The sequence below is a fragment of the Microcaecilia unicolor genome, chromosome 1 (genome assembly GCF_901765095.1).
Source record: "Microcaecilia unicolor chromosome 1, aMicUni1.1, whole genome shotgun sequence".
NCBI lineage: Eukaryota > Metazoa > Chordata > Amphibia > Gymnophiona > Siphonopidae > Microcaecilia > Microcaecilia unicolor.
Genome location: NC_044031.1, coordinates 247,682,598 through 247,709,918, shown reverse-complemented (window position 1 = coordinate 247,709,918; position 27,321 = coordinate 247,682,598). Strand labels below are relative to the sequence as shown.

Below are 27,321 nucleotides of genomic sequence, written 5' to 3'. Positions count from 1 at the left end.
GCATTATTTGCATAGGTGCACTTATGCTTGGTTGCACTAGTATTCTATAATAGAACCTTGGCACTGCTATAGAATAGGCTCCTATGGCTCGCCCTTGGGGCACCTAAACGGAAGCACTTAGTTACAGAATTGTTCCAATAATGTACATGAATTAGAACCCTGTGCACAACTAGAGTTTTCCCAACACCAACAATATTTATGCACAGAATATCATTCAGGCACACTGCATATGTATGCACATGCAACTCTGAGTGCCGATCAATTTCTGTATGCAAAATATAACTGCTGCTTTCACAGACCATGTGCGTATGCTTTGGAGGTTTTCTCCCACGTTAAGGCACATCTTTTGCACACAGCTGATTCGCATACTATTTTGTTACTGTATTAGGAAACCATGCACAGTAGATTAGGAAACCATATGCTGATCTTTAGCACAAAGCTCTAATGAATGACTTTCTGCATTGGGCCCCTCTGTCACAATAAACCTATATTAGCCTTGTTTCCAAAAATTGATTTGATAAGCCCTAAGTTAAATAAAAGATAGTTTTATAACTTGGGCACTCACAATTATGTGTATATAATGGTTTAGCATACTGGCATTTACATGTGTGACTCCTCTGTTCTTTGTGCGACATTGGTTGCTCATTGAAATTAGGATTACAGTATGTTTAAAGTTCTATGTATGGTGTTTAAAGTATTGCATGATGTAGGGCCAGTCTATTTGAAGAAACATTTGAAAGTTCAAGTACCTTAAAGGACACTTTACTCTCAAAGTATTAATAATTTGGATTTAACATCAGTGAAAGAGTTTAGATCAGTGTTTCGCCAGTACTGTACTTTTTATGTGGGATACTTCCAGAAGAGCACATTACGATGACTGATTATGTAACTTTTTAGAAGGCATTTGAAAACTTGGACATTTCAGGGATGTTATAGCTCATTTAGGGGCCCTTTTTCCAAGCTGCGGTAAAAAGGGCCCTGTGGTAGCAGCGGCAGCGGCTGTTTTTGCCATGCCACAGGGCCCTAGTGGGAAAAAAGGCCAAAAATTGACATGGCCATGTGGTAAAATTGCATTTAAAACATGGCTGTAGAAAGGGGGGGAGCACTTACCGCCACCGCCTGGCTAGTGCCGTGCTAATAATTACAGAAAAAATTTATATAGCACCAGAAATAGTGCACATTCAAGGTGGAACTACTGCCTGCAGCCATGTTGGGTGAGCGGTAGTTCCAGGTTGCTGTGTGGCAAGCCATTTGCCTTGCAGCAACCCTTTATTAAAAGGGTCCCTTATAGAGGAGAAGTGATGATATTTACATATTTTTTGCATTGGTGGGGAGAGTGGATTGATATTGAGTTCTAATTATATATTTATTTATTTGCTGCATTTGTATATAATAAGAACTAGATGGAAAGACCAACTGAAGAAATGAGTGTTAAGTTGTTTTTTTGAATTTTGTAAGAGAAAGTTCTGCCCTAATGGCTGAAGGGTAGATTGTTCCACAGAGACAGAGCCAGGAAATAAAAAGCAGAATTCCGTGTTGACTCATAACGAACTTGTTTAGGGGACATTAACACCAAACGATTGGCATCAAGTAATCGGAGTGAACTGGACAGAGTATAAGAGATGATTAAAGAAATATATGCAGGACTACCAGAATGTAATGTCTTGAAGGTAAGTAACAGAATTTTAAACCAAATGTGGTATGAAATGGGTAACCAGTGAAGTTCAAAACATAATGGAGTGACAGAATCTCCCCTTACGTTTCCGTCCGAAACCTCCGCTCACAGGACAAATCCCTCCTCTCAGTACCCTTCTCCACCACCGCCAACTCCAGGCTCCGCCCATTCTGCCTCGCCTCACCCTATGCTTGGAATAAACTTCCTGAGCCCTTATGCCAGGCCCCCTCCCTACCTATCTTTAAATCCTTGCTCAAAGCTCACCTCTTCAATATTGCTTTCGGCACCTAACCTTTATACCTTTCAGGAAATCTAGACTGCCCCAATCTGACTGCCCCTACTTGACTGACTGTACACTTGTTCTTTAGATTGTAAGCTCTTTGAGCAGGGACTGTCCTATGTTAAATTGTACAGCGCTGCGTAACCCTAGTAGCGCTTAAGAAATGTCAAGTAGTAGTAGTAGTAGTAGTAGTAGAATCGAAGTGAGGGGGTGTGAATTATGCTGTCATAAATCATAGAGCTTTTGAACTACAGTATTTTCACATGGAAGTATCATCTACAAGCCTCCTTTGGGAGGCTCGGCATATATTCTCTACAGTGGAATACAATATTAATTAATATGCAGAACTAATCACAGTTTTTTTTTCTTTGTGTCTCTCCTATTGTTGTACAAACTGTCCTTTTCTTGGAGAAGTTGATGCAGGCAGTGTGGCTACATGGACTGTTTTTGGTACAGAAAGCAGTGGCTCTTATATTACCTGTTATAGGAGTTTAGACACACTGTGAAATAGAGAGCCCAGATCTTTCTGGAGCCTATCACAAGTATGAATCCAGAGGTGGTGTAAATTATGCTGTTGTGACTCATGGAGATTTTGAAATCCCATCTCATCACACAGAAGTATCATTCACAAGCCTCCCTAGGAAGGCGCAGTAGATGCTCTCTAAAATGGAACATAGCTCTAACAAATATGCAGAGATAATCACAGCTTGTTGGTTAAAAATGTGTTGTTTTTTTTTTGGGGGGGGGGGTTAAATTACAAATTGCTTTACTTGTAGAGGTTAATGCAACCAGCGTGGAGGTATAGACTGCTGTGGTTACAGAAAATAATGGCTCTTACATTAAATAATATAGGAGTTTAGATACACTAGTGGATCTCAGTAGGGTTCTGTATTTTCATTATAAACAGGTTGCTTGAGGAGGGGAGTGGCTGTAATTGGGGCTATCGGTGATTGGATTCTATGATAGAACTGTTCAAGTTGGGGTGTGGGGCTTTGAGGAATGAGGGGGTGGGAGGGATAAGGTGATTGTGAGCTATTTGGGGAGATGGACAGCTTTAAATATGCATATTGGCAGGAGGGAGAGTTGTGTCTTATCTAGAGATGAAAGAGGTGCCTATGGGTTGGGGGATGCCTCTTTTCTATTTTTCCAAATTAGACTTACAGCTTCTTTTAATTTGCACAGCCCTTGGAGACCATGAGCCCAATTAAATTTGTATCCTGGAATTTAGGGAGAGTAACCTCTCCGATTAAACGTACAAAAGATTTGCAAGCTTTGAAGCATCATAAAACAGATGTAGCGTTTATTCAGGAGACCCACCTTACTACTGCAGAGCATGCTAAATTCCGTCAGAGGTGGGTTGGACAATTAATTGAGGCCACAGCATTATGGAGGAAAGTGGGAATTATGATTCTTTTTCGGAGAGGTCTAGATGTACAGATTAAGTCAATAAAACGGGGTCATGATGGACGTTATATCTTGGCTGAAGTGATGCTGGAGGGGCAACCTTTCATTTTATGCAATGTTTACGCTGCAAATGTATTTGATAAACAATTTTTCAGTAGACTGATTGCTCTGTTAGCCCCCTTTCAGGGTGGCAATATTATCCTGGGGGGAGATTTCAATCTGGTGTATGATCCTTAGCTAGATAGATCTTCAGCAGCCTCTCAGGGTTCGGGCCACTGTGCCTGAGGACTGCCCTTTCTTTGCAATACTCTGGATTTAATAGATGTATGGTGAGTGTTGCATCCCACCGTCAGAGATTACACTCATTTATCATGTGCACACTCGACGCAGTCACATATCGACTGTTTTTTCCTGTTCAGCCCACTATTCTCACATATCTTTCATGCGGAGATTGTCCTTTATGAGATATCTGACCATGCTTTAATTTGGGTTCAATTAGCTGGAGGAGGTAGGTCAAAACAGAATGGGTTCTGGAAATTCCCCTTAGACCTTTACTGGGAAAAGAGGTTTCATTCTTTTCTCCGGGGAAAAATGGGAAGATTATGCACGTAACAACCGTTTACATGTTTATCAATATGCTCTTTTTTGGGAAACAGCCAAAGTGGTTATGAGAGGAGAAATAATTAGTTACCATGCCCATGCTCGCAAGCTTAGAGATAGAGAGATTTTGAGATTGGAGAAGGTGATACGACAGCAGTGTATCATACACGGGGCTGCTCGAACAGTGGCTGCTAGAGAAGCCCTTTTGACTTCCCAGAGAGAGTTGAATGAACTGCTCCATCAGAGGGCCAGAAAATCCCAATTATACTATCAGTATCAACTTTTTCTTCATGGCAATAAGGCAGGAGGTCTGTTGGCCCGACTAATTAAAGGGAAAAGGGGGACTACTCATGTAACGCAGCTATGAGACTCTAGGGGTCATTGGATTTGGAAGGACCCGGATATTTCAGCTCATTTTCAGGAGTACTACAAGTTACTCTACCAGGAACCCACAGATGGGATGTCAGATAGTGATTTATTCTTAGATAACTTGACATTACCCACATTTCTAAATGCTCCCATCACAGAGGGGGACCTTTTATTGGCAATACAGCAAAGTAAGCTCCAGAAGACACTGGGACTGGATGGATATGGGGTGGAATTCTATAAGTTGCTTTATGAGCAGATACAATCTCCCTTATTGAATCTTTTAAACTATATGGTGACATCAGGAACCCTCCCAGAGTCTTTTAAAGTGGCCCAGATGATTGTTCTGTTAAAACCTGGGAAGAGCCCAAAGTATCCGGGACCCTACCGCCCCATCTCTTTGTTAAAATGTGATGTAAAACTATATGCAAAACGTTTGGCAAACAGGCTGTCTCATGTCCTTCCGGATTTGATTTCCCATCCCCAGGTTGGGTTTATAAAGGGTCAATCAACTACCCAGAACATCAGATTAATTTGGGCATCTTTGGAGGTTGTCGAGTGTTCAAGGGTACACTCTCTATTGATTAGCTTTGATGCAGAGAAGGCCTTCGATCGTGTAATCTGGAAATTTATTTTGCAGTGTTGAAAAAAATAAGAGTAGAGGGGTTCTTTAGTGAGGCTGTAACTGTGCTATTTTGCAGTGTTGAAAAAAATAAGAGTAGAGGGGTTCTTTAGTGAGGCTGTAACTGTGCTATACATTTGTTTGGGTTAATGGAGAACGATCTGCTGTGTTCCCTATCCGTCGGGGCACGAAGCAGGGATGCCTGTTGTCTTCATTACTTTTTGTACTTTAATTGGATCCCCTTATTAGAAAAATTGTTTCCCATCCGGAGATTTCTGGAGTATCCGTTAGCCGTTCCTCTTTTAAGATTTCACCATTTGCGGATGATTTATTAGTCCATTTTACTAATCCTCGCGAGTCTTTGACAGCCATTCTAGCCCTGTTTCATGAATTTGGGGACTTTGCAGGCTTAAAATTAAATTTTTCCAAATCCTTGGCTTTGGCCTCTACAGAACAGGTGAGACAGTAATGGGAAACAGAATTTCCACTCGGGTGCACGATTCTTTTCACTATTTAGGCATTAAACTTACAATGAAAGTCTTGTCCTATATCAATTAAATATCTCTAGTTTGTTAGAAAACACTGCAGAACGTCTGATCATTTGGAGATCTCGCCCACTATCCCTACATGGTAGAATACACCTGTTTTGTATGATTGAATTTCCAAGGTGGCTTTCCAGCTTATAATTGAAAAAGAAAAACGCCTATATTGCGACACAAATTGGGAGATAGACGTTTATCTCACAAAAATGAATAAAGCGGTATAATCGAACGCCGAATTTGGACGTTTTCAACTGCACTCCGTCGCGGATGCGGACAAAGTTGATGGGGGCGTGTCAAAGGCGTGGTGAAGGCGGAACTGGAGAGTGGTTATCGGGCGATCAGAGATGGGCGCCTTTCGCCGATAATGGAAGAAAAATATGCGTTTTTAGCGAGAATTTAGGGCACTTTTCCTGGACCCTGTTTTTCCACGAATAAGGCCCCAAAAAGTGCCCTAAATGACCAGATGACCACTGGAGGGAATCGGGGATGACCTCCCCTGACTCCCCCAGTGGTCACAAACCCCCTCCCACCACAAAATATGCCGTTTCACAACTTTTTATTTTCACCCTCAAATGTCATACCCACCTCCCTGGCAGCAGTAAGCAGGTCACTGGAGCAGTTATTAGGGGGTGCAGTGGACTTCAGGCAGGTGGACCCAGGCCCATCCCCCCCCCACCTGTTACACTTGTGCTGGTAAATGGGAGCCCTCCAAACCGCCCCCCAAACCCACTGTACCCACATGTAGGTGCCCCCCTTCACCCCTTAGGGCTATAGTAATGGTGTAGACTTGTGGGCGGTGGGTTTTGAGGGGGATTTGGGGGGCTCAACACCCAAGGGAAGGGTGCTATGCACCTGGGAGCTCTTTTACCTTTTTTTTTGTTTTTGTAAAAATGCCCCCTAGGGTGCCCGGTTGGTGTCCTGGCATGTGAGGGGGACCAGTGCACTACGACTCCTGGCCCCTCCCACGAACAAATGCCTTGGATTTATTCGTTTTTGAGCTGGGCGCTTTCATTTGCCATTATCACTGAAAAACAAAAACGCCCAGCTCACAAATTGTCGAATAAAACATGGACGTTCTATTTTTTTTCGAAAATACGGTTCGGTCCGCCCCTTCACGGACCCGTTCTCGGAGACAAACGCCCATGGAGATAGACGTTTTTGTTCAATTATGCCCCTCTTTATGTCCTTCAAATGTTACCGCTGCATATCTTTAAAAAAGATCTATCTCTGCTATATAGATACCTCCGCAAATTCATTTGGGGTGGTTTCAAATCTAGAATGCCCTTTCATTTTTTGTTTGTGTCATGGAAAGAGGGAGGACGGGGGGTACATAATTTACGATGTTATAATCAGGCTAGTTTGCATCGCCATCTAGGAGTTTCGGTCTTAGACAGACAAGATTATACTCTGAGGGAAATGGAAATAGCTTTCTTTCAACCTTGTCCTCTATATTATTTATTACAGGTCCCTAGGAAGGAGATCTCATCTAATATAGGCACGAGCTTGTTACTACGGCCTTTAAGGGAAGTGTGGAAGGATTTGACTAAGTATTGGGGAATTCCATTTTAAGCTTCTGACTTGTTGCCAATCCAGGGTAACCTGAGCTTCCCTCCAGGCTCAGACAATCTAGTATTTCGAAGGTGGGCAGCTCTGAGTATTACGCGCTTAGGACATGTCTTGGATTTAAAAGGTTCGATGTTATCTCTTGGAGCTTTGGGTATTGGTATTGATTTCAGCAATATGTATGCCTACATTCAGCTAGCACATTATATTCATAAGCTTAGAGGTGAGATGTTAGGAGCTGCACATAGTCAACATCTTAGAGCCTTTTTTCATTCTATCCCGGGAGACTGGCTTTCAGTTTCCAGACTATATAAAGCACTTACACTCCTAGCTCCCTGCAAGAACAAAGATGATATTAAGAACCATTGGGCACTGAACTTGGGTCACTTAGATCTGGCTTTGGACTTTGATCAGCTGCTATCCCTTTGTTGTCTGTCAATGCAGACCTGCGTGCTTGCCAATATTGTATCTTACACAAAGCGTATATCACGATGGCCCAAATTTTAAAAATGGGGGGTGTAGAGGAGCCTTTGTGCTCCAAATGTAGAGGGCAGTTGGGTACTTTCTTTCACCTTCTCTGGGAATGCATGATGGTTCATAAGTTCTGGCTTACCTTATTCCATTTTTTGGAAAGACTTCTGGGTGTGCCAATCCCGTGTCTCCTTCTTGGGGTACTTCTTGATAAATACAAACTTTCTGCTCTGCAGAGTAGAGGTGCTCAACTCCTGGTTTGCAAGGCTTGCATCTTGGGCAAACAACTCATTTTGAGTACTTGGACTAGTGATCACCCGCCAAATTTTTGGCATTGGTGAAATAAGCTTCATGAGCTTTTACTGCTGGAACATAGATTGGTGGGAACGTCTTCCTGGAGAAGAAAGTTGGTTTTGGCTGTTTGGGAGCTGTATATTCAATACATGTCTCCAAGGGCCCGCAGTTTTGTTATGAATTCCCTTTCTGAATAAATCCATTTTTTTTAAGTTGGGGTGGGAGGTGGGGGTAGGTATACAGGACTAGCTAGTTAAGTAGTTCATCTCTGCAAGTTAAGATAACAAATAATCTTATATTGGTGTTGAGTTGCCTTTTATTTATGTTTTGAAACTTGAATCTGTATATGTTATATGGCACTGCTGTTGTTCAACTCTTGTCATCAATAAAAACGGTTTAGCTGGGAGACGGGAGACTATAAGAAACAAAGCCTCTTGTCTGGACTCTTAGCTGGACAGTTAAAAGACTTCCAAATATTGCATGACATGTATGGTTCTACTGAACTATGACTTCTTTGTTATCAGATCATATGATCGTCTTGACATGTGATTGCATATGTTTCAGGTACTGCTACTTTAACAAATAAACTTAGTCGTTTACAATTCTGAGGGAAGGGTGGATTAAGGGAATGGACAGGGTGGGAAGAAAAGTGTTAAAATGTTGATGATATGATTACTATCCTGCTCCTACTCAGACGTTTTGGTTTTGAAATATGTTGAATCTAGATCTCGTTGGCAGTTTATTTTGATACATCATCAATAAAATTGTTGAAATGTAGAATCAATATATATTCCTAGATAGTGGAATGACTCAACAAAAGAGATTTGATGACCAAAGAATTTCAACGATATAGATGGTGTACTGAAAGAACCAATGATCCAGCATTCTTTTGATTTTGTAGGGTTGAGTACAACTTGAGGCAAACAAAGCAGAAAGTGCCTTTTGAAGGGCTTCCAGATTTACAGAGAAAAGGGGATGTGGGAAATAGCAAAAGGATTTCATCTGTATAAATTTTAAAAATGTGTATTGTGATCTTGAAGTAAAGTTGCAAGCGGACTGAGAAAAATGTTAAAAAGTAATGCAGAGAGAATTGACTCCTGAGGAACTCCACAGGTTAGATCATGATTAGAAGATGTGTCATTGACAGTGGATACTTGAAAAAACCCCACCTTGTAAGAAAAGATTTAAACCAGGCCAGGGTAGTATTAATCAATCCTATTGAGTGAAGACATGCCAGAAGCAGTGAATGATCCACAAGGTCAAATGCAGCTGATAGATCTAAGGAAATGAGGACATCAATTTCTCCCCTTTCTTGGATAGTGTGAGCCTGACATTGGTGCCAGGCAAAATGGAAGAGACAATTATAAAGAACAATTTACAAAGCATATTCAAAAACTTGGATTAATGAGACAAAGTCAACATGGATTTAGTGAAGGGAAATGTTGATTCACCAATCTATTACTTTTATTTGAAGGGGCGAACAAACATGTGCATAAAAGTGAGCCGGTCGATATTGTGTATCTGGATTTTCAAAAGGCATTTGACAAAGTACTTCATGAAATACTCCAGAGGAAATTAAAGAGTCATGGGATAGCAGGTGGATTAAAAACTAGTTAAAAGTTAGAAAATAGAGGGTAAGGTTAAATAGTCAGTATTCTCAATGGAGAAGGGTAGATAGTGGGGTTCCCCAGAGGTCTGTGCTGGGACCGCTGCTTCTTAACATATTTATAAATGATCTAGAGATGGAAGTAACTAGTGAAGTAATTACATTTACTGATGACACAAAGTTATTCAAAGTTGTTAAATTGCAAGAGGATTGTGAAAAATTGTAAGAGGACCTTACAAGACTGGGAGACTGGACATCCAAATGGCAGATAACGTTTAATGTGAGCAAGTACAAAGTGATGCATGTGGGAAAGAGGAAAGCAAACTATAGCTCCATAATGCAAGGTTCCATATTAGGAGTCACTGACCAGGAAAGGGATCTAGGCATCATTGTTGATGATATGTTGAAACCCTCTGCTCAGTGTGTGGTGGCGGCTAAGAAAGTAAATAGAATGTTAGGTATTATTAGGAAAGGAATGGAAAACAAAAATGAGGACATTATAATGCCTTTGTATCGCTCCATGGTGCGACCACACCTTGAATATTGTGTGCAATTCTGGTCACCACATCTCAAAAAAAGATGTAGTAAAATAGAAAAGGTGCAGAGAAGGGCTTAGTAGGAGTTAAAAAAAGGTTTGGATAGCTTCCTAAAAGAAAAGTCCATAATTCATTATTAAAACGGACTTGGGGAAAATCTACAGCTTATTTCTAGGATAAGCAACATAAAATGTATTGCATTGTTTTGAGATCTTGCCAGGTACTTGTAATCTGGATTGGCCACTGTTGGAAACAGGATGCTGTGCTTGATGAAACTTCAGGGTGTCCCAGTATGGCAATACTTAGGTACTTATGTGTGAAGTTTGCTAAGCAATGCAGTTACTGTTGTTTCTGTACTGTGTGTGGCTCTGAAACCTGTCGGTCATGGATGCAGAATGATAGTTTGATCGACATGAGCAGCCAGTTGATTAAATACCACTTTTTCTATGGTCTTTGAAAGAATGCGCAAATTAGGAATAGGGCAGTAATTTGAAGGGCCCAAAGGATCAGACTTAGGATTTTTTAAAATAGGCTTAATGACAGCTTTTTTCCAAGATTGAGGCACAGTGCCAGTCATTAAACTTAGTTACCAAAGGAAGAACTAAGGATAGCAATCCATGCCGTGGAATTCTTAACCAGCTGGATGGAACAGGATCTAATGAAGAAGTAGAGAGATAGATATTACTGACTTTTTTTCAAGAACAGTAAGAGAAGGGACATTAAAGTCACTCCAATGTGCAGAACAACTGATAGAATTTAAAGCCTCAATAGTAGGAGGCAAATAAGAATCAGTACAAGGAGTTAGTGATAATTGTAAATGAGAAATTTTCAATTGAAAATAATTAGCCAAGGCAGTAGAGGAAGGAAAATTACGACCACCACTTGAGTTATTATAATGAGTGAGGTTGGAAACTATTTTATACAACCTCTTAGCTGGATTAGAGTTACTACTGATAATTTTGGTGAAGTAATTCTTTTTTGCAAGTTTTTCAGAATTGTAACAGAGTGAGAGCTCCTTCAATAATTGTTTCGGCACAATTTTCATAATTTTTCCACCAAAGGTGTTCTGCTGTACATAATTGAAGCTTCAGTAGTAATAAGCTGTGATGAAAACAGGGAGATTTCCTGGAATGATAATGATTTGTAATGGTACCAGCATCAGTAGTTTTCTGAGATCTAAAAATGGGCTTTAAGGTTGATTCCCAGCATACAGTTGCCTCTTCTAATGTCATATCTAAGAAATTGTCAGGAAAAAAGGAAATTAAAGATTGAATCATACTCTGATCTTGGTACATGAACTAGGAAGAATGTGAGGAGTGAATTTGTCCAGGTGACTGAGAAGAACTGTTGAGCTGAATAGTAGAGAGTAACAAAAAATGATCTGTTCAAGGTATAGATTGAAAGGCTAAAGTGTGGGAAGAATCATCTTGCAACATACTAAGATCTAATGTATGACCTGCTACATGAGTGGGAAAGGTAACCAGTTGACTAAGGTGAATATCTTCCAGGAAGGAGATCAATAGAAGTAGAATAAAAGAAAATAAAACATAGAAAAGAAAATAAGATGATACCTTAATAACTTAATACATTTTTTGATTAACTTTCGAAGGTAACCCTTCTTTGTCAGATCAGAAATAAGCAAATGTTGATAAATAACAGTATATATAAGTGAAACATCAAAGCATTTCAGTGACAGTCTATCAGGAAGAGGGTGGGGTAGGTTAGGTGAGAGACAGGGAGGGCCGGGTGGATGAGGGACAGGGAGATATGCATGGCGATAAGAGGGTGACAAAGCAGCAGAATTTTATGGTTTATAATGGGCTAGAAAACTGAGATCTTTGTTAAGTCCTGTCTGGTGGGTGTCAAAATATTTGACATCATATAAAAAATGCCAGTACCAATCAGGATGTCACCTCTGTGGGACAGCACTATACAAAACCAGAACACTGTACCAATGATTTTATGATGAGAATCCTAAAAGGGAACTTTAAAACAGTACAAGAACATAAGACCTTTGCAGTCAGAATGATTAAATATTTTGACACCCACCAGACAGGACTTAACAAAGATCTAGGTTTTCTAATCCATTATAAACCATAAAATTGTACTGCTTTGTCACCCTCTTATCTCCATGCATATCTCTCTGTCCCTCATCCACCCGGCCCTCTCTGTCTCTCACCTAACCCACCCCACCCTCACCTTGTTAGACTATCACTGAAATGCTTTGATGTTTCACTTATATATACTGTTATTTATCAACATTTGCTTATTTCTGATCTGACGAAGGGCTACCTTCAAAAGCTAATCAAAAAATGTATTAAATTAGTCCCATAAAAAAGATATCATCTTATTTTCTTTTCTCTGTTTTATTTTATTCTATTTCTATTGATTACTTTTAAAAGTGGACTAACATGGCTACCACATCTCTGTTTCCAAGGAGAGAAATGAAGACAATCTAGATGAATGAAAGTTATCTATATGAATATTAAAGTTGCTCAGCTAATGTTTGCATAAAGATCTCCCAAATGTGTCATTAGGATAAAAGAAGAAGGAGCAGAAATTTTTAACACTAAAAGTTCTGTATATTGAAAGTCAAAAACTGGAAGCTCTGCTGCCTGAATGAGAGAAAATAAGCAGATTGCCACTCCTCACCCTCTTAGATGCTCTAGCAGTGCGAAAAACTTTATAATTTGCAGGCAGGTATTGATATAAGTAAGTTTCTTCGCCATCACAGATCTATGTTTCTGTAAAACATAATAAATCCAAACTACGGAGTGAGATAAGATCATGAACCAAATGTGTCTTTAATCAAAGGGAGCGACAATTAAGGAGACCAAATTGTAAAGAAGATAATACTGGCGTAACATACCAGGGAAGGGGTTGCAGCAGAGGGATTCAGGAGACAGGGATCGCAAGCCTTTAAATAATGATATTGCAGAGAGGTTTCTGTGCGACATACCAAATCAAACAATATGGCGTCTCTGCAACCCCAAATAACTGGGATAGACGAGGTAGTGGTGGTATCAAACATGATGCCAGAGAATAGTGTGAGTAGAAAATTAAATGAAACAAAAAATGGTATGAAAGAGCTAGCTAGGTTGGAAGCCCTTTCCAACAACTGGACAGGGAAGTCACGGGGTCTCCCCCAGTATTTGCCCCAAGGAGCTCACACAAGGGGTCTCGCATAGGGGGAGGATTGTGGTTTGAAGATCACATATCAAATGCAGTTGGTGAGTGAGGAAGTAGTAATGTATCAACGAAATTCGGGAAATCAGTACAGATGTCCTGTAAGAGAAACATACACAGCGCAAGTATGTTAACAACTAAGTACACAAACATTCAGTCAAGATAGGTGCGAGATACCACTGACAGTCTGTTTAAATGGTCTACTGGCGGAATGTCCTTATGTGATTAAATGCAGTCAGTGAGTGAGGAACCAGTAATGTATCAGTGAAATTCAGGAAATCAACACAGATGTCCTGTAAGAGAAGCATACGCAGTGCAAGTACATTAACAACTAAGTACACAAATATTCAGTCAAGATAGCGGGTTATAAAACTGTGTATTAAATTAAATTAAAAAGTAAATGAACAGTGCAAACCCAGCAGCTTCCATGTGAAGGAGTTGGCGATTTCACAGGGAAATGCTGATTTCTCAACTTATATATGTCAGTGGTGCTAATTCCACATGTAACTACCACATTTTATAAATCTACATGTGTAAATACCACCAATTAATTAGTGAGGCTGTCATGTTAACGGATGTATTTTGGAGGCAGAAATAAAAATAAGGGATTAAGAAGAATGACACCATTAATCCCTCATTAATGCCCTGGCCAAAACGAGCACTTTAAAAAATTTATGTGTGCCTTTGAGCTGATGTATCGCCCAAGGTGGAGATGTTTCCCCCTTAAGTATGTATTCCCTTTATAAAATGAGGAATACACGTGTACATTTTAGTCCTATCCAAACCACACCCCTTGAAATCTCTGCATAATATGGATCTCCACAAATAAACAGTGGCTTTATCAACTTTTTATATGTATGTGAAATATGTGTGTAAATGGTGATATTTACACATGGATATGTTTCTAAAATAATGTCCTTTAGTCTATTTGGACTTTGAGAAGGTATTTGACACAGTTCCTCATGAGAGGGAATAAAAGAGTCATAGAAGAGAAGACAATATATTTGTGGATTGCAAACTGGCAAAAAGACAGGAAACAGAGAGTAGAACTAAATGGTCAGCTATCCACATGGAAAAGAGCGAGCAGTGGAGTGTCCCAAGGGTCTGTAGTAGGAACCCCACTGTTTAAGATATTCATAAATGATCTGGAGATAGGAGTGATGACTGAAGTGATCAAGGGGTCCTTTTACTAAGGTGTGCTGAAAAATGGCTTGCAGTAGTGTAGGCATGGGTTTTGGGCGCGCCAATCTATTTTTCTGCGCGCCTGTAAAAAAGGCCCTTTTTAAATTTTTGCCGAAAATGGACGTGTGGCAAAATCAAAATTGCCGCGCATCCATTTTGAGTCTGAGACCTTACCGCCAGCCACTGACCTAGCGGTAAAGTCACACACGGCAACCGGGTGGTACTGACCTATGCACGCCAAATGCCACTTGGCACACGTAGCTGACACGCCAGAAAAGAAAAAATAGTTTTGGGGCATGCGTACTAGACACACACCAAAAATGAAATTATCACAAGGGCCATGCGGTAGCCGATGTGGTAACTCAATTTTGGAGTATGTTGGGTGCACGTAGATGCTTACGCAGCTTAGTAAAAGGGCACCCAAATTTTCAGATGACACAAAATTATTCAGTTACTAAAATGGTACAGAGTTGAAAGGATTTTCAGAAGGATCTTGTGAGACTGGGAAACTGGGCAGCTAAATGCCAGATTAAACAATGTGAACAAGTGGAAAGTGATATATGTAGGGAAAAATAATTCCAGCTACAGGTACAAAATGTTTAAATGGAAATACTCTTTAAGTTGCCTGTTTAAACGTTCGCCATACCTATGCCATGCCCTCTCCAGTGGATCCCCTATATTTTGGCACATCAATTTCATTTTACACTATATTCTACAGGAATACTCATGTATGTAAGTTTACTTATAAAATAGGCTGGAGCTCATGGGAATTTGGTGCCTAAATTTTGATAATCTGCAGTAGAATTGCCTCAAAAGTGTAAAAATGTGATGATTTTGTTTCTTTTGTCTTTCAGGAACGTCTTCTCCTTTCATTGCTTCCTGCTCACATTGCAATGGAAATGAAAGCTGAAATTATTCAACGTTTGAAGGGGCCTAGAGCAGGCCAACTAGAGAACACAAACAACTTCCACAATTTGTATGTCAAGAGGCACACAAATGTGAGGTATCATACGTAAGATCTGTTAACAAGATTAGGGAAGAAAAGTAGCATGGCAAAAAGATGCAGTGAGCCAGGAATCCCTTTTGACAAGTCATACCCTTTAAGAAGATGGTAATACAAGCCCTAAAAGAAAAAAGTTCCCCTGTCTCACTTTCAAGAAAAGTAGGCAAATAGTAGAGCTAGTAAACATTGTAAAAGTGAAAACTCACAGTATTCACATTTAGAAGAAGTAGAAGACAAGGTAGGAATTGCACCCATGGGGAAGAGAAGATCTGAGAGCTGTTACTTTCTAACCGGGCAACTTGGAGATCCCTCAGTTCCCAAGCAACCAGGGGGAGGATTGTGGTTTGAAGATCACATATCAATAAATGCTACAGCTCAGCAGACAGAAGAAGCCCATGGAAGGCAGGTTCCTAAGAAGAAAAAGGGCCTAATATGCATTGGGCATGTTTTTCCTGAGGCAGGAAGGAAGGTAGAATTTCCCCAGTCAGGAACCACAGATCACTGCACTCAAGAATAGAAGGGAATTCCTCCATAGATGTGTGACAAGCAGGAACGCTTGCCTATGGGTGGATTCTGAGAAATAGCAGATGTTGAAAGAAAGCAGCTCTGCAGGGACTGGAACTTATACTTCTGCTTCTGTTTGTTTGCCTCAGTGTGGACCTACAGGCTCTAGGAGCTAAGTACGAAAAGGAATTGTGTTGTACACAATACCTTGTCCAGTAGTCCGACTCGTGAGAGGGGCTTCTCTCTCCTTGTCTCTTCAGTTTAGAGAGATCAAGTGCTTAATTTGGTAGCAAGCAGAGGGGTGGTTAAAACCTCTGTATTTTACATTTACAGTGGGGGAAATAAGTATTTGATCCCTTGCTGATTTTGTAAGTTTGCCCACTGACAAAGACATGAGCAGCCCATAATTGAAGGGTAGGTTATTGGTAACAGTGAGAGATAGCACATCACAAATTAAATCCGGAAAATCACATTGTGGAAAGTATATGAATTTATTTGCATTCTGCAGAGGGAAATAAGTATTTGATCCCCCACCAACCAGTAAGAGATCTGGCCCCTACAGACCAGGTAGATGCTCCAAATCAACTCGTTACCTGCATGACAGACAGCTGTCGGCAATGGTCACCTGTATGAAAGACACCTGTCCACAGACTCAGTGAATCAGTCAGACTCTAACCTCTACAAAATGGCCAAGAGCAAGGAGCTGTCTAAGGATGTCAGGGACAAGATCATACACCTGCACAAGGCTGGAATGGGCTACAAAACCATCAGTAAGACGCTGGGCGAGAAGGAGACAACTGTTGGTGCCATAGTAAGAAAATGGAAGAAGTACAAAATGACTGTCAATCGACAAAGATCTGGGGCTCCACGCAAAATCTCACCTCGTGGGGTATCCTTGATCATGAGGAAGGTTAGAAATCAGCCTACAACTACAAGGGGGGAACTTGTCAATGATCTCAAGGCAGCTGGGACCACTGTCACCACGAAAACCATTGGTAACACATTACGACATAACGGATTGCAATCCTGCAGTGCCCGCAAGGTCCCCCTGCTCCGGAAGGCACATGTGACGGCCCGTCTGAAGTTTGCCAGTGAACACCTGGATGATGCCGAGAGTGATTGGGAGAAGGTACTGTGGTCAGATGAGACAAAAATTGAGCTCTTTGGCATGAACTCAACTCGCCGTGTTTGGAGGAAGAGAAATGCTGCCTATGACCCAAAGAACACCGTCCCCACTGTCAAGCATGGAGGTGGAAATGTTATGTTTTGGGGGTGTTTCTCTGCTAAGGGCACAGGACTACTTCACCGCATCAATGGGAGAATGGATGGGGCCATGTACCGTACAATTCTGAGTGACAACCTCCTTCCCTCCGCCAGGGCCTTAAAAATGGGTCGTGGCTGGGTCTTCCAGCACGACAATGACCCAAAACATACAGCCAAGGCAACAAAGGAGTGGCTCAGGAAGAAGCACATTAGGGTCATGGAGTGGCCTAGCCAGTCACCAGACCTTAATCCCATTGAAAACTTATGGAGGGAGCTGAAGCTGCGAGTTGCCAAGCGACAGCCCAGAACTCTTAATGATTTAGAGATGATCTGCAAAGAGGAGTGGACCAAAATTCCTCCTGACATGTGTGCAAACCTCATCATCAACTACAGAAGACGTCTGACCGCTGTGCTTGCCAACAAGGGTTTTGCCACCAAGTATTAGGTCTTGTTTGCCAGAGGGATTAAATACTTATTTCCCTCTGCAGAATGCAAATAAATTCATATACTTTCCACAATGTGATTTTCCGGATTTAATTTGTGATGTGCTGTGATGTGCTATCTCTCACTGTTACCAATAACCTACCCTTCAATTATGGGCTGCTCATGTCTTTGTCAGTGGGCAAACTTACAAAATCAGCAAGGGATCAAATACTTATTTCCCCCACTGTACTTCACACAGACATAAATGCCAAACTCAAGGGAAGTGTCTTACTGGACATAAACTAAATAGGCCCAAAGGCTGAGCCTTTAACAAACAATCACATTTCACACAGCTATTCACAACTCCACCATACGAATCCATGCCTTACCCTTGTGGTGTCTGACTTACATAGCAGCAGGCAGAACCATTACAGAAGAAGGATATTGTAACCAAGTGGAACACTCCTCCTCTTTGCACTCAGTTAGTATGGTCCTGAATGCAGGAACATACTGGGCTAGTGAGGGTCCTGAAAGGATCCCTACAGATTTTGTAATGAAACATGTAACTGGCTTCAAGTCTGCAGATTGACGCTAAATATAAATTGAATGGATGAGAACGCTGAACCTTGTTTATGAAATTTATATCTGCTCTCTTTATATTTTGCACAGTACAGAGGGGCACACATCACTGTTTCTATTTCTCTGGTATTGCACTGTATGCAGAGTCTGTCTTCTTGGGAGTTCAGTTTAATTTTTGTCTACTTATTTCTATTTTTAATTTGTGATTAATTTTATTTGATGAGGGTCTATCTGTATTCTGCATGTAGAGACCAAGGTATTCAATTAGCACTCTGGGGCGTATCTGAACTGCGGCGGTAGGGGGGGCCAGGGCCAGAGTGAGGGGGCACATTATAGCCCCGCTGCCGCCGCCACCGATCCCCCTCCCCCCAGCCGCTGCCATTGCCAATCTCCCCCCGCCGTTGCCTACCTTCGCTGGCGGGGGACCCCAACCCCCGCCAGCCGAGGTCCGCGTCCTCCTGCCGCTTCTGTTTCTGAGTCTGACGTCCTGCACGTACAACGTGCAGCGACGTCAGACTCAGAAGAAACTTTCGGCGCCAGCTTTAGTGGAAGAAATGAAAGGACCTCGGCTTGGCTGGCGGGGGTTGGGGGTCCCCCGCCAGCTGACGGAATTCTTTTACAGGCAGCCGGCAGCGGCAGGAAGACGCGGACCTCGGCTGGCGGGGGTTGGGGTCCCCCGCCAGCGAAGGTAGGCGACAGCAACGGAGGGGGAGGGTTGGCAGCGGTAGGGGGGTCCAGGGCGAAATCTGCGGGGGCCCAGGCCCCTGAGGCCCCACACAGATACGCCCCTGTTAGCACTGAATGTCTATGCAAAATTCTTCTGGCTTGTTTAGTTTTCCAGTAGGTTTATTATATTTTAGTGCTCATAGCAATGTTTATGGTACTGCCTTTCCTAGTTAGGCCCTTGTTGTGTGACTCCTAGAACTTAGTGCTATTGGGTAGGATAGAATTGCTCTAAAGGTTCTGAGTGACATTTGTAGTGTTTTGTATTACTTCACAATATGCCTAATACTGGACTTTAGATTTGGATTTTTCACCTTTCTCAGTATTAGCTCAATGTGAGTTACATTCAGGTACAGTAGGTATTTTCCTGCCCCTAGAGAACTTATAGTCTGTTTGTACCTGAGGCAGTGGAAGAGTAGCCTAGTGGTTAGTGCAGTGGTCTTTGATCCTGGAGAGCTGAGTTTGATTCCCACTGCAGCTCCTTGTGATTCTGGGCATGTCACTTAACCCTCCATTGCCCCCTGGTACAAAATAAGTACCTGAATATATGTAAAACGCTTTGACTGTAGTTGCAAAAACCTCAGAAAGGCAGTATATCAAGTCCCATTTCCCTTTCCCTTAAGCGATTTGTCCAATATCTCAAGAAACAGTAGTGGGATTTGAACTCTGGCTTTCCTGGTTGTCAACCCACTTCTCTAACCATTATGTACAGATAATATATTCCAAACTTGTTTGGTAACTCAACAGTAAACTAATGCCAGCAAAGTTGAAGACTGGTGGCTATTTGCCAACCTAGCAATAAAAAAATAAAAAAGATAGACAAATTATTTTATGGTTGCCAGTAACCACAAGATTTTCTTACAGTGCTGCTAAACACCACTGTTCACAGCCAATAGGATGATGCTGGACTGTGGAGCTAGGGCTGACTGGGAGCCAAATGTTAACTGAATTAAAAAAAAGTACCTGCATATAATACTGCAAATACGATTCTGTTTAATATACTGTATTGCTTTTTTTCTCTTTTGGCACATAATTGCCTGGAATGTGTTGAGTGTGCATGATACTATCAGTAACAGAGGTACTAGGGGGAGAGAGAGAAGCAGTGAAGGGGTCCTTCCCTGCTATGTTCAAAAGTGCCCTACTGTTCCTATACTGCTGACATAGGATTTTAACTTGCTCTTTCTCACCTTAGCCCTGCCCACCATAGCCTCCCCAAATAGCTGAGTCACCAGTCATCTATAGCTGCAGGTACTTGGTTAGAGGGGCGAGGCAAGGGAAGGCTACAACACATGTGGCAAAGGATTTGGGGTGGAGCATGGGGGCATTTCATGTTTTTCTTTTCTTGTCTCATCCTGTATTAGAAGATACCATTGCAAGATGTGGCTTACCAAGTTTGCTCCTTTGCTTCTTTATAATTCAGGGGCATAGCCAGACAACAGCTTTTGGGTGGGCCTAGGCAAGAAGTGGGTGGGCAACAAGTGTTCTCCCCCCCCCCCACCAAAAAAATTTTTTTCAGCTGGCAGGAAAACGCTTCTTTCCACCTTGGTAGTCTGAAGCAGGCATGCACTGAAAACTGAGCATGTGCAGGTGCCAGTATCGTGGAGAGTAGCGTTTTCATTACCATCAGGGGGAAGTCTTCAGCTGGCGGAGCTTGGGATTCCCACCAGCTACCACTAAACGTGTGCTACTGTTGGCTGGGCCTAAGCCAACCCAGGCCCACCTGTGGCTACGCCACTGCTTTATATACCACCCACCCACGCATTAGCTCAATGTACTATGTGTTTTCTAGATTGAAGTATCTGAAATTAGTGGATAGAACAATATGCACACACATAAAATCATTATGTAGAAATTTTGAATACAAGAATTGAGGGAGCTTTTTGTATTTAACAAATTTTATTAGAGGGGAGGAGTAGCCTAGTGGTTAGTGCAGCAGCCCAAGAACCTGGAGAACTGAGTTCAGTTCCCTTTGCAGCTCCATGTGACTCTGGGCAAGTGACTTAACCCTCCATTGCTCCAGTTACACAATAAGTACCTACATATAATATGTAAACTGCTTTGATTGTAACCACAGAAAGGCATTATATCAAGCCCCATCCCCTTTCCCTACCATCTTATTAAATAATATTAATTCAGAATTTTATCAGATATAAATAGTCAGAGATATGAATTCATGTATCCATAGCTAAAGAAATTCTTCCCCCAAAATCAGCCATATAAATCAATATTTAAGATAAAACAATCTATGTAAAATGCAATATATATTAAAAATAACAAAAATAACAAATATCCTTTCAAAGCAAATGGCAAAATGTCAACAATTGGTCAGGAAAAGAAGCATTTTAAAATTTTTCATGAAGGACAATATATTAACTTCATGTTTCAGTACAGGAGATAGCTCATTCTGCCACAGCAGAGCAAAACGCTAGAGCCATTCAGACAGAGCCTGCAGGAAGCCCTTTTGAGGGAAGCCTACCTCTGATAGCAGTGTGTGAGCCAGTACAGTGCCTCCTGGGCAGTCTGTGGCAGGAAAACTAAGCGTCGGCACGGATCTTCCTGGAGTGCTGGTCATGACATGCCAACTACGGTCGCGGCTGGTAATGTGAAGCATCTATGCTGTCCCTGCACCCTCGACTGATCTGTGCAGAAAGACTCCTCCTGAGACAGCCAGGGCATATGGAGATCCAGAAGAAGAGACCCCGACGAATGGAACCCTGGCACTAGAGATTAACAGCTCATCTTATCTCTCCCCCTAAACTTTCACGCATGGACAGTCCAGACCACATATATTCCTGGAGGGAGCAGCATATACCGTCATCACCTTCAGTCTCCCCAACTACTCTATACCAGCCACACACCATCGGATACACAACACGAGCACTCCAGATGCACTGCTCCACTGATCTGACAACCTGAAGACATCACTCACTATCTCTACCACTCCACTGATACACTGCTCCACTGATTTGACACCCTGAAGACATCACTCACTACCACTACCACCCCCAGGCTTTCCCACCCACTGAACCTGCAAATTCTGATGCCCATCATGAACAGCAATCCTACAAGATACACAGACAAACCAGATCACCAACCACGATGAATGCACACAAATATCTGTTGCTTGCATTGCTAATAATCTATTTAACCAACAACCTAACATGGTCATATAAGCCAAAATGCCACACCCCAGTCCTCTCACCCTCGGGTATCGACTAATCAACATCAGACTATACCCTAGCAACCCAGACTTAACTGGAAGAATACCCCCTATAAACATTCATCATAACATCAGATGCCAACCCACCAAAGTAAGGCCTCCAAAGTGCCATAACAGGTACACACAAAACTCTAGACACCAACTGATAATCGTAAATTGCGACAGCGATAATGCCACCTCTTATTCACCGATACCGCTAGCCTACATAAATGCCTGCTCCATTGTCAACAAACCAGAACTCATCAGAGCATGGGTGGAAGAAGAAGATTTTGGACTAGTTCTAATCGCAGAGACCTGGTTGTGCACTCAGGACAACCCTATAATGAATGATCTCTACCCCCCTGGCTACAACATACTACATATGACATGGTGGTGGCCTAGCAGTTAACTATAAGGCATTCCTAAACATCACAATGACATCGAAGTTTTGCAGTTCATCTCTAGAAATCCTAGTGTTTACCATAAGTGATCCTACCCTCAACAAGACACTCTGCTGCACATTATTCTACAGAACACCTGGCACCTGGGCCAAAGCCAGAGATGACTTCACAGAATTCATTTCCAACATATGCACCACCCACTCCAACTTACTGCTCGTAGGTGACATAAACATTCACCTAGACAATCTAGAAGATCCTCATACCCAGGAAATCTTTAACTTCCTAAAGTCTTGGGATATCCCCAAACCAATCATGACCTCAACACACTGCAAGGACCACCTACTAGACCTTTTTCACACCCAAATTATCAATCCACAAACACATTTTCATATCAGACTATTGCCTGGTCACCTGTATCTCCTAACCCTTACTCACTTGTTCAGTACCCGTATTTTATCATTCCCACCTTAGTAAATCCATTATCTCTTATTTGTTCTGTTTGTCTGTTCTAAATAGATTGTAAGCTGTGTTGAGCAGGGACTGTGTTGAGCAGGGACTGTCTCTTCGTGTATGTCTTGAAGCACTATAGAAATGATAAGTAATAGTAGTAGTAGTAAACTCACTTGCAACCTAAACTGGAAGGAAGCAATGCCTAGTAGAAAAACAAAAACAGAGCTCACTAAGATTCCCACAAGAGGTAAAATAAAAGCGACTGACTTCTGGGATAAACCTCAACCTACCCACCACTGGACCCCAAAAACGTAAACTTCCTCATAAACTGGAACCTCCAAAAACCAGGCCATACTAGATGAAATCGCCCCTGTCCAACTGAAAAACAAACAAAATCATCGCTCCTCCCCCTGGTTCGACGAAGAGCTAATGACCGTTAAGAGACTCTGCAGATGACTAGAGAAGAAAATGGATCAAAGAAAGCACAGCAGAAAACAAAAGCACATGGAGACAATCAGTAAAGTCCTACAAACACCTTATCAAACAACCAAAATTGAAGTTTTACAACAACTATATAGGGACAGGCCACCCCAACATCAAGAAATTCTACAGCCTAATAAACAACATCCTCGACACTCAAACAGTGATAACTACAAATAGGGTTACCATATGGCTCCAGAAAAAGGAGGACGGATTGAGCCAGCCGGGTTTTACTTCCATTGCTTTTCATTGAAAGCAATGGAAGTAAAACCCGGCTGGCTCAATTACTTCCATTGAAAGCAATGGAAGTAAAACCCGGCTGGCTCAATCCGTCCTCCTTTTTCTGGAGCCATATGGTAACCCTAACTACAAATGAAGTTCCTCCAAGCGCTGTGGACCTAGCCCAATACTTCAAACAGAAAGTGGCTAACATTGGATCAGGCCTCCCAACAACCACTCTCCAACTAGAGCACTACCTGGTCCATAGGACACCACAAAATGAAGCAATACAAGCCAACAGAACCTGGACCTCCTTCAATATACCATCTGCCTCCGAAATTCAAACCTCCCTTAAAAAATATGCGCAATCTCACTGTGTACTGGATGCCTGCCCAACCCCATGAATGAAAGATGCCCCTTCCTGGTTCATAGACTTACTAACCGAACACATCTCCTACTCATATGCTCACCCCTATCCTAAAAAACGCCAAGGCCAAAAAATATGACACAATAAGTTACAGACCGGTGGCATCCATCCCACTCCTAGTCAAGGTCATGGAAGGGATAGTAAGCTCTTCGAGCAGGGACTGTCCTTCTATGTTAAATTGTATAGCGCTGCGTAACCCTAGTAGCGCTTTAGAAATGTCAAATAGTAGTAGTAGTAGTAGTAGTAGTAGTATGATAGTCACAAAACAAATCATGGCCTACCTATCTCAACACGCCATCTTCCACCCCTCCCAGTCAGGTATCAGACCACATCACAGCATGGATTCTTTTCTCCTATCACTGGTCAACAGTGGTGTGCTGGTAAATGTTTAACAACAGGCTCTCTCCCCAGTCCACCTCTGCGCCCCCCCCCCCCCGTCCACCTCTGCGTGCCCCCCTGTCCACCTCTGCCCCCCCCCCAAATTGCAGAGCTGGTTATAGCCGGGGAGAGAGCCTGGGGGGGGGGGGGGCAATCTAATTCATGTTTAATGTGGGATAAAATGCCATAAATAAGTAAATAAAAATAAACTTTTAATGTTGAGCACCTGATTCTCAAAGTGGACATATTCCAAACACTATAATGAAAATAAAATGATTTTTTCTACCTTTGTTGTCTGGTGACTTTGTTTTTCTGATCATGCCGGCCCAGTATCCGATTCTGCTATCTGTCCTCTTAACTCCATTTCCAGGGCTTCCTTTCCATTTATTTCTTTACTTTCCGCCTTTCTTCTTCATTTCTTGCCCTACATCTGTAAGTAAAAGCTGGGTCCTCCGCAGACTTGACTGTCCAGTGGATCCAGCTTCAGCCTATTTTCTCCATCCATGTGCAGTTATTCTCCTCTCTTCCTTTTCCCTCTTCTCAACTCATTCCTCACTCTTCCCTCCCCTCCATCCATGTCCAGCAACCCTCCTCTGCCCCCTGCCCTGCCCTCCATGCACCCATGTCCAGCAACCCTCCTCTCCTCTCCCCTGCCCTCCATCCACCTATGCCCAGCAACCCTCCTCTCCCCCCTGCCCTCCATGCTCCATTCACCCATGTCCAGTGACCCTCCTCTCCCCCCTGCACTGCATCCACCCATGTCCAGCAACCCTCCTCTCCCCTCCATCCACCCATGTCCAGCAACCCTCCCCTCCCCTGCCCTCCATCCACCCATGTCCAGCAACCCTCCTCCCCCTTGCCCTCCATCCACCCATGTCCAGCAACCCTCCTCTCCTCTCCCCTGCCCTCCATCCACCTATGCCCAGCAACCCTCCTCTCCCCCCTGCCCTCCATGCTCCATTCACCCATGTCCAGTGACCCTCCTCTCCCCCCTGCACTGCATCCACCCATGTCCAGCAACCCTCCTCTCCCCTCCATCCACCCATGTCCAGCAACCCTCCCCTCCCCTGCCCTCCATCCACCCATGTCCAGCAACTCTCCTCTCCCCCTGCCCTCCATCCACCATGTCCAGCAACCCTCCTCCCCCCCCTGCCCTCCATGCTCCATCCACCCATGCCCAGCGACCCTCCTCTCCCCCCTGCACTGCATCCACCCATGTCCAGCAACCCTCCTCTCCCCTCCATCCACCCATGTCCAGCAACCCTCCCCTGCCCTCCATCCTCCCATATCCAGCAACCCTCGTCTCCCCCCTGTCCTCCTCCCCTTCATCTGCCTTCTTCGAGCCCCCCCCCCCCGCTCCCCCAGTCGTCCATCATCCATCTGCCCTCTGCTCCCACCTCGACAGACCTGGTTTCCTTCCTGCGCTGCTGCTTGCCTTTAAAAATTTTATTTTCCCTCGAGGCGCGCCACTGTTCAAGCGAAGGCAGCAGGCTCAGCTGAGTTCCAGCCTTCCGTTCCATTCCGTTCTCTTCCCTCGCATCATGGCTCCGCCCTCGCGCAAACAGGAAATACGTCCGAAGAGGGCGGAGCCATGATACGAGGGAAGAGAATGGAATGGAAGGCTGGAACTCAGCTGAGCCTGCCACTTACATAACCATACTGATTGACCTCCCACTCAGAAATGCCCTGATGAATGCTTGAAACTACCTTTTACTCCATTTCCCAAAACACAAAGGGGTAACATACAAATCTCTCCATGACATAAGGGTCACCTACCTTTCAACCCAATCATGGAACGCCCTGCCATCAAACCTAAGGAGGATAAACCGACTGTCTCAAATTTCGCAAAATACTGAAATCCTACCTCTTCAAAAAAATGTTACCTTCAGAAGACAAGCCCACACAGACTGAACACACAACCTGAACAGCATTCCTTGCTAAACATTAACTGAACCAACCATGACATTTCCCTGGCAGATCCTTTATCAAAAAAACGTCCAAAATCTGAACAGGAAAGAAGGTAATTTTCAAAAAAGAAAAATGTCTATCTTTTTGTTTCGAAAATAATGTTTTGAACAATGTTTTGAGATTTGGTCGTTTTGTTTTTTGGTCCATTTTCAAAGAAAAAAAAAGTCCAAGTACAAAATGCACAAAATCAAGCCATTAGGATATAGGAGGAGCCAGCATTTTTAGTAGACACTCCCCCAGACATCCCAGGAAAGCAATAGGTACACATCTCAATATTGCTTCCTTATCTTGTCTGCTGAGCCCTCCAACCCTCCCCCAAAACCTCTACCCCCAACTTTACACCACTACCATAGCCCTTACAGGTGAAGGGGGCACCTATATGTGGGTACAGTGGATTTCTGATAAGTTTTGGAGGGCTCACAGTTTCCTCCACAAGTGTAATAGGTAGGGGGAGGTATGGGCCTGGGTCCCCCTGTCTGCAGTGCATTGCACCCAGCACTAGACTACTCCAGGGACCTGAATAGACTATTCCAGGGACATTAGACTGCTTTTCTAATGGACCTGAGTATAACATCTGAGGCTGGCAAGTAATGTTTTTTTAATCACATTTTTTGAGGGTGGGAGGGGGTTAGTGACCACTGTGGGAGTAATGGGACATCATCCCTGATTCCCTCTGGTGGTCATCTGGTCATTTAGGGCACCTTTTTGTGCCTTATTCATTATAAAAACAGGTCTAGCTCAAATCGTCTTAATTTTAGTCCTGGACGGTTTTGTTTTGTTCCATTATGGCTGAAAAATTTCCAAGTGTTAGGAACCTCCAGATCTCGCCCTTAACACACCTCAGACATGCCCCCTTGTGATTTGAACGCAGATTTGATGGACTTCATAGAAAAACATCTAAAAATTGGTTTTGAAAATACTAATTTGGATGTTTTTATGAGAAAAACGTCCAAATGCATATTTAATGCCACTTTTTG

The 27,321-nt window shown here is 42.8% G+C and overlaps 1 protein-coding gene across 1 annotated transcript in view; it reads left to right on the top strand.

The window, feature by feature from the left end:
• ADCY2 (adenylate cyclase 2) overlaps window positions 1-27,321 on the top strand; it is an 812,163-nt gene that overhangs the window by 336,443 nt on the left and 448,399 nt on the right. The window contains exon 5 of the mRNA XM_030205406.1: window positions 15,182-15,330. Coding sequence (XP_030061266.1) covers window positions 15,182-15,330 — 149 coding nt within the window. The remainder of the gene's footprint in view (window positions 1-15,181; window positions 15,331-27,321) is intronic.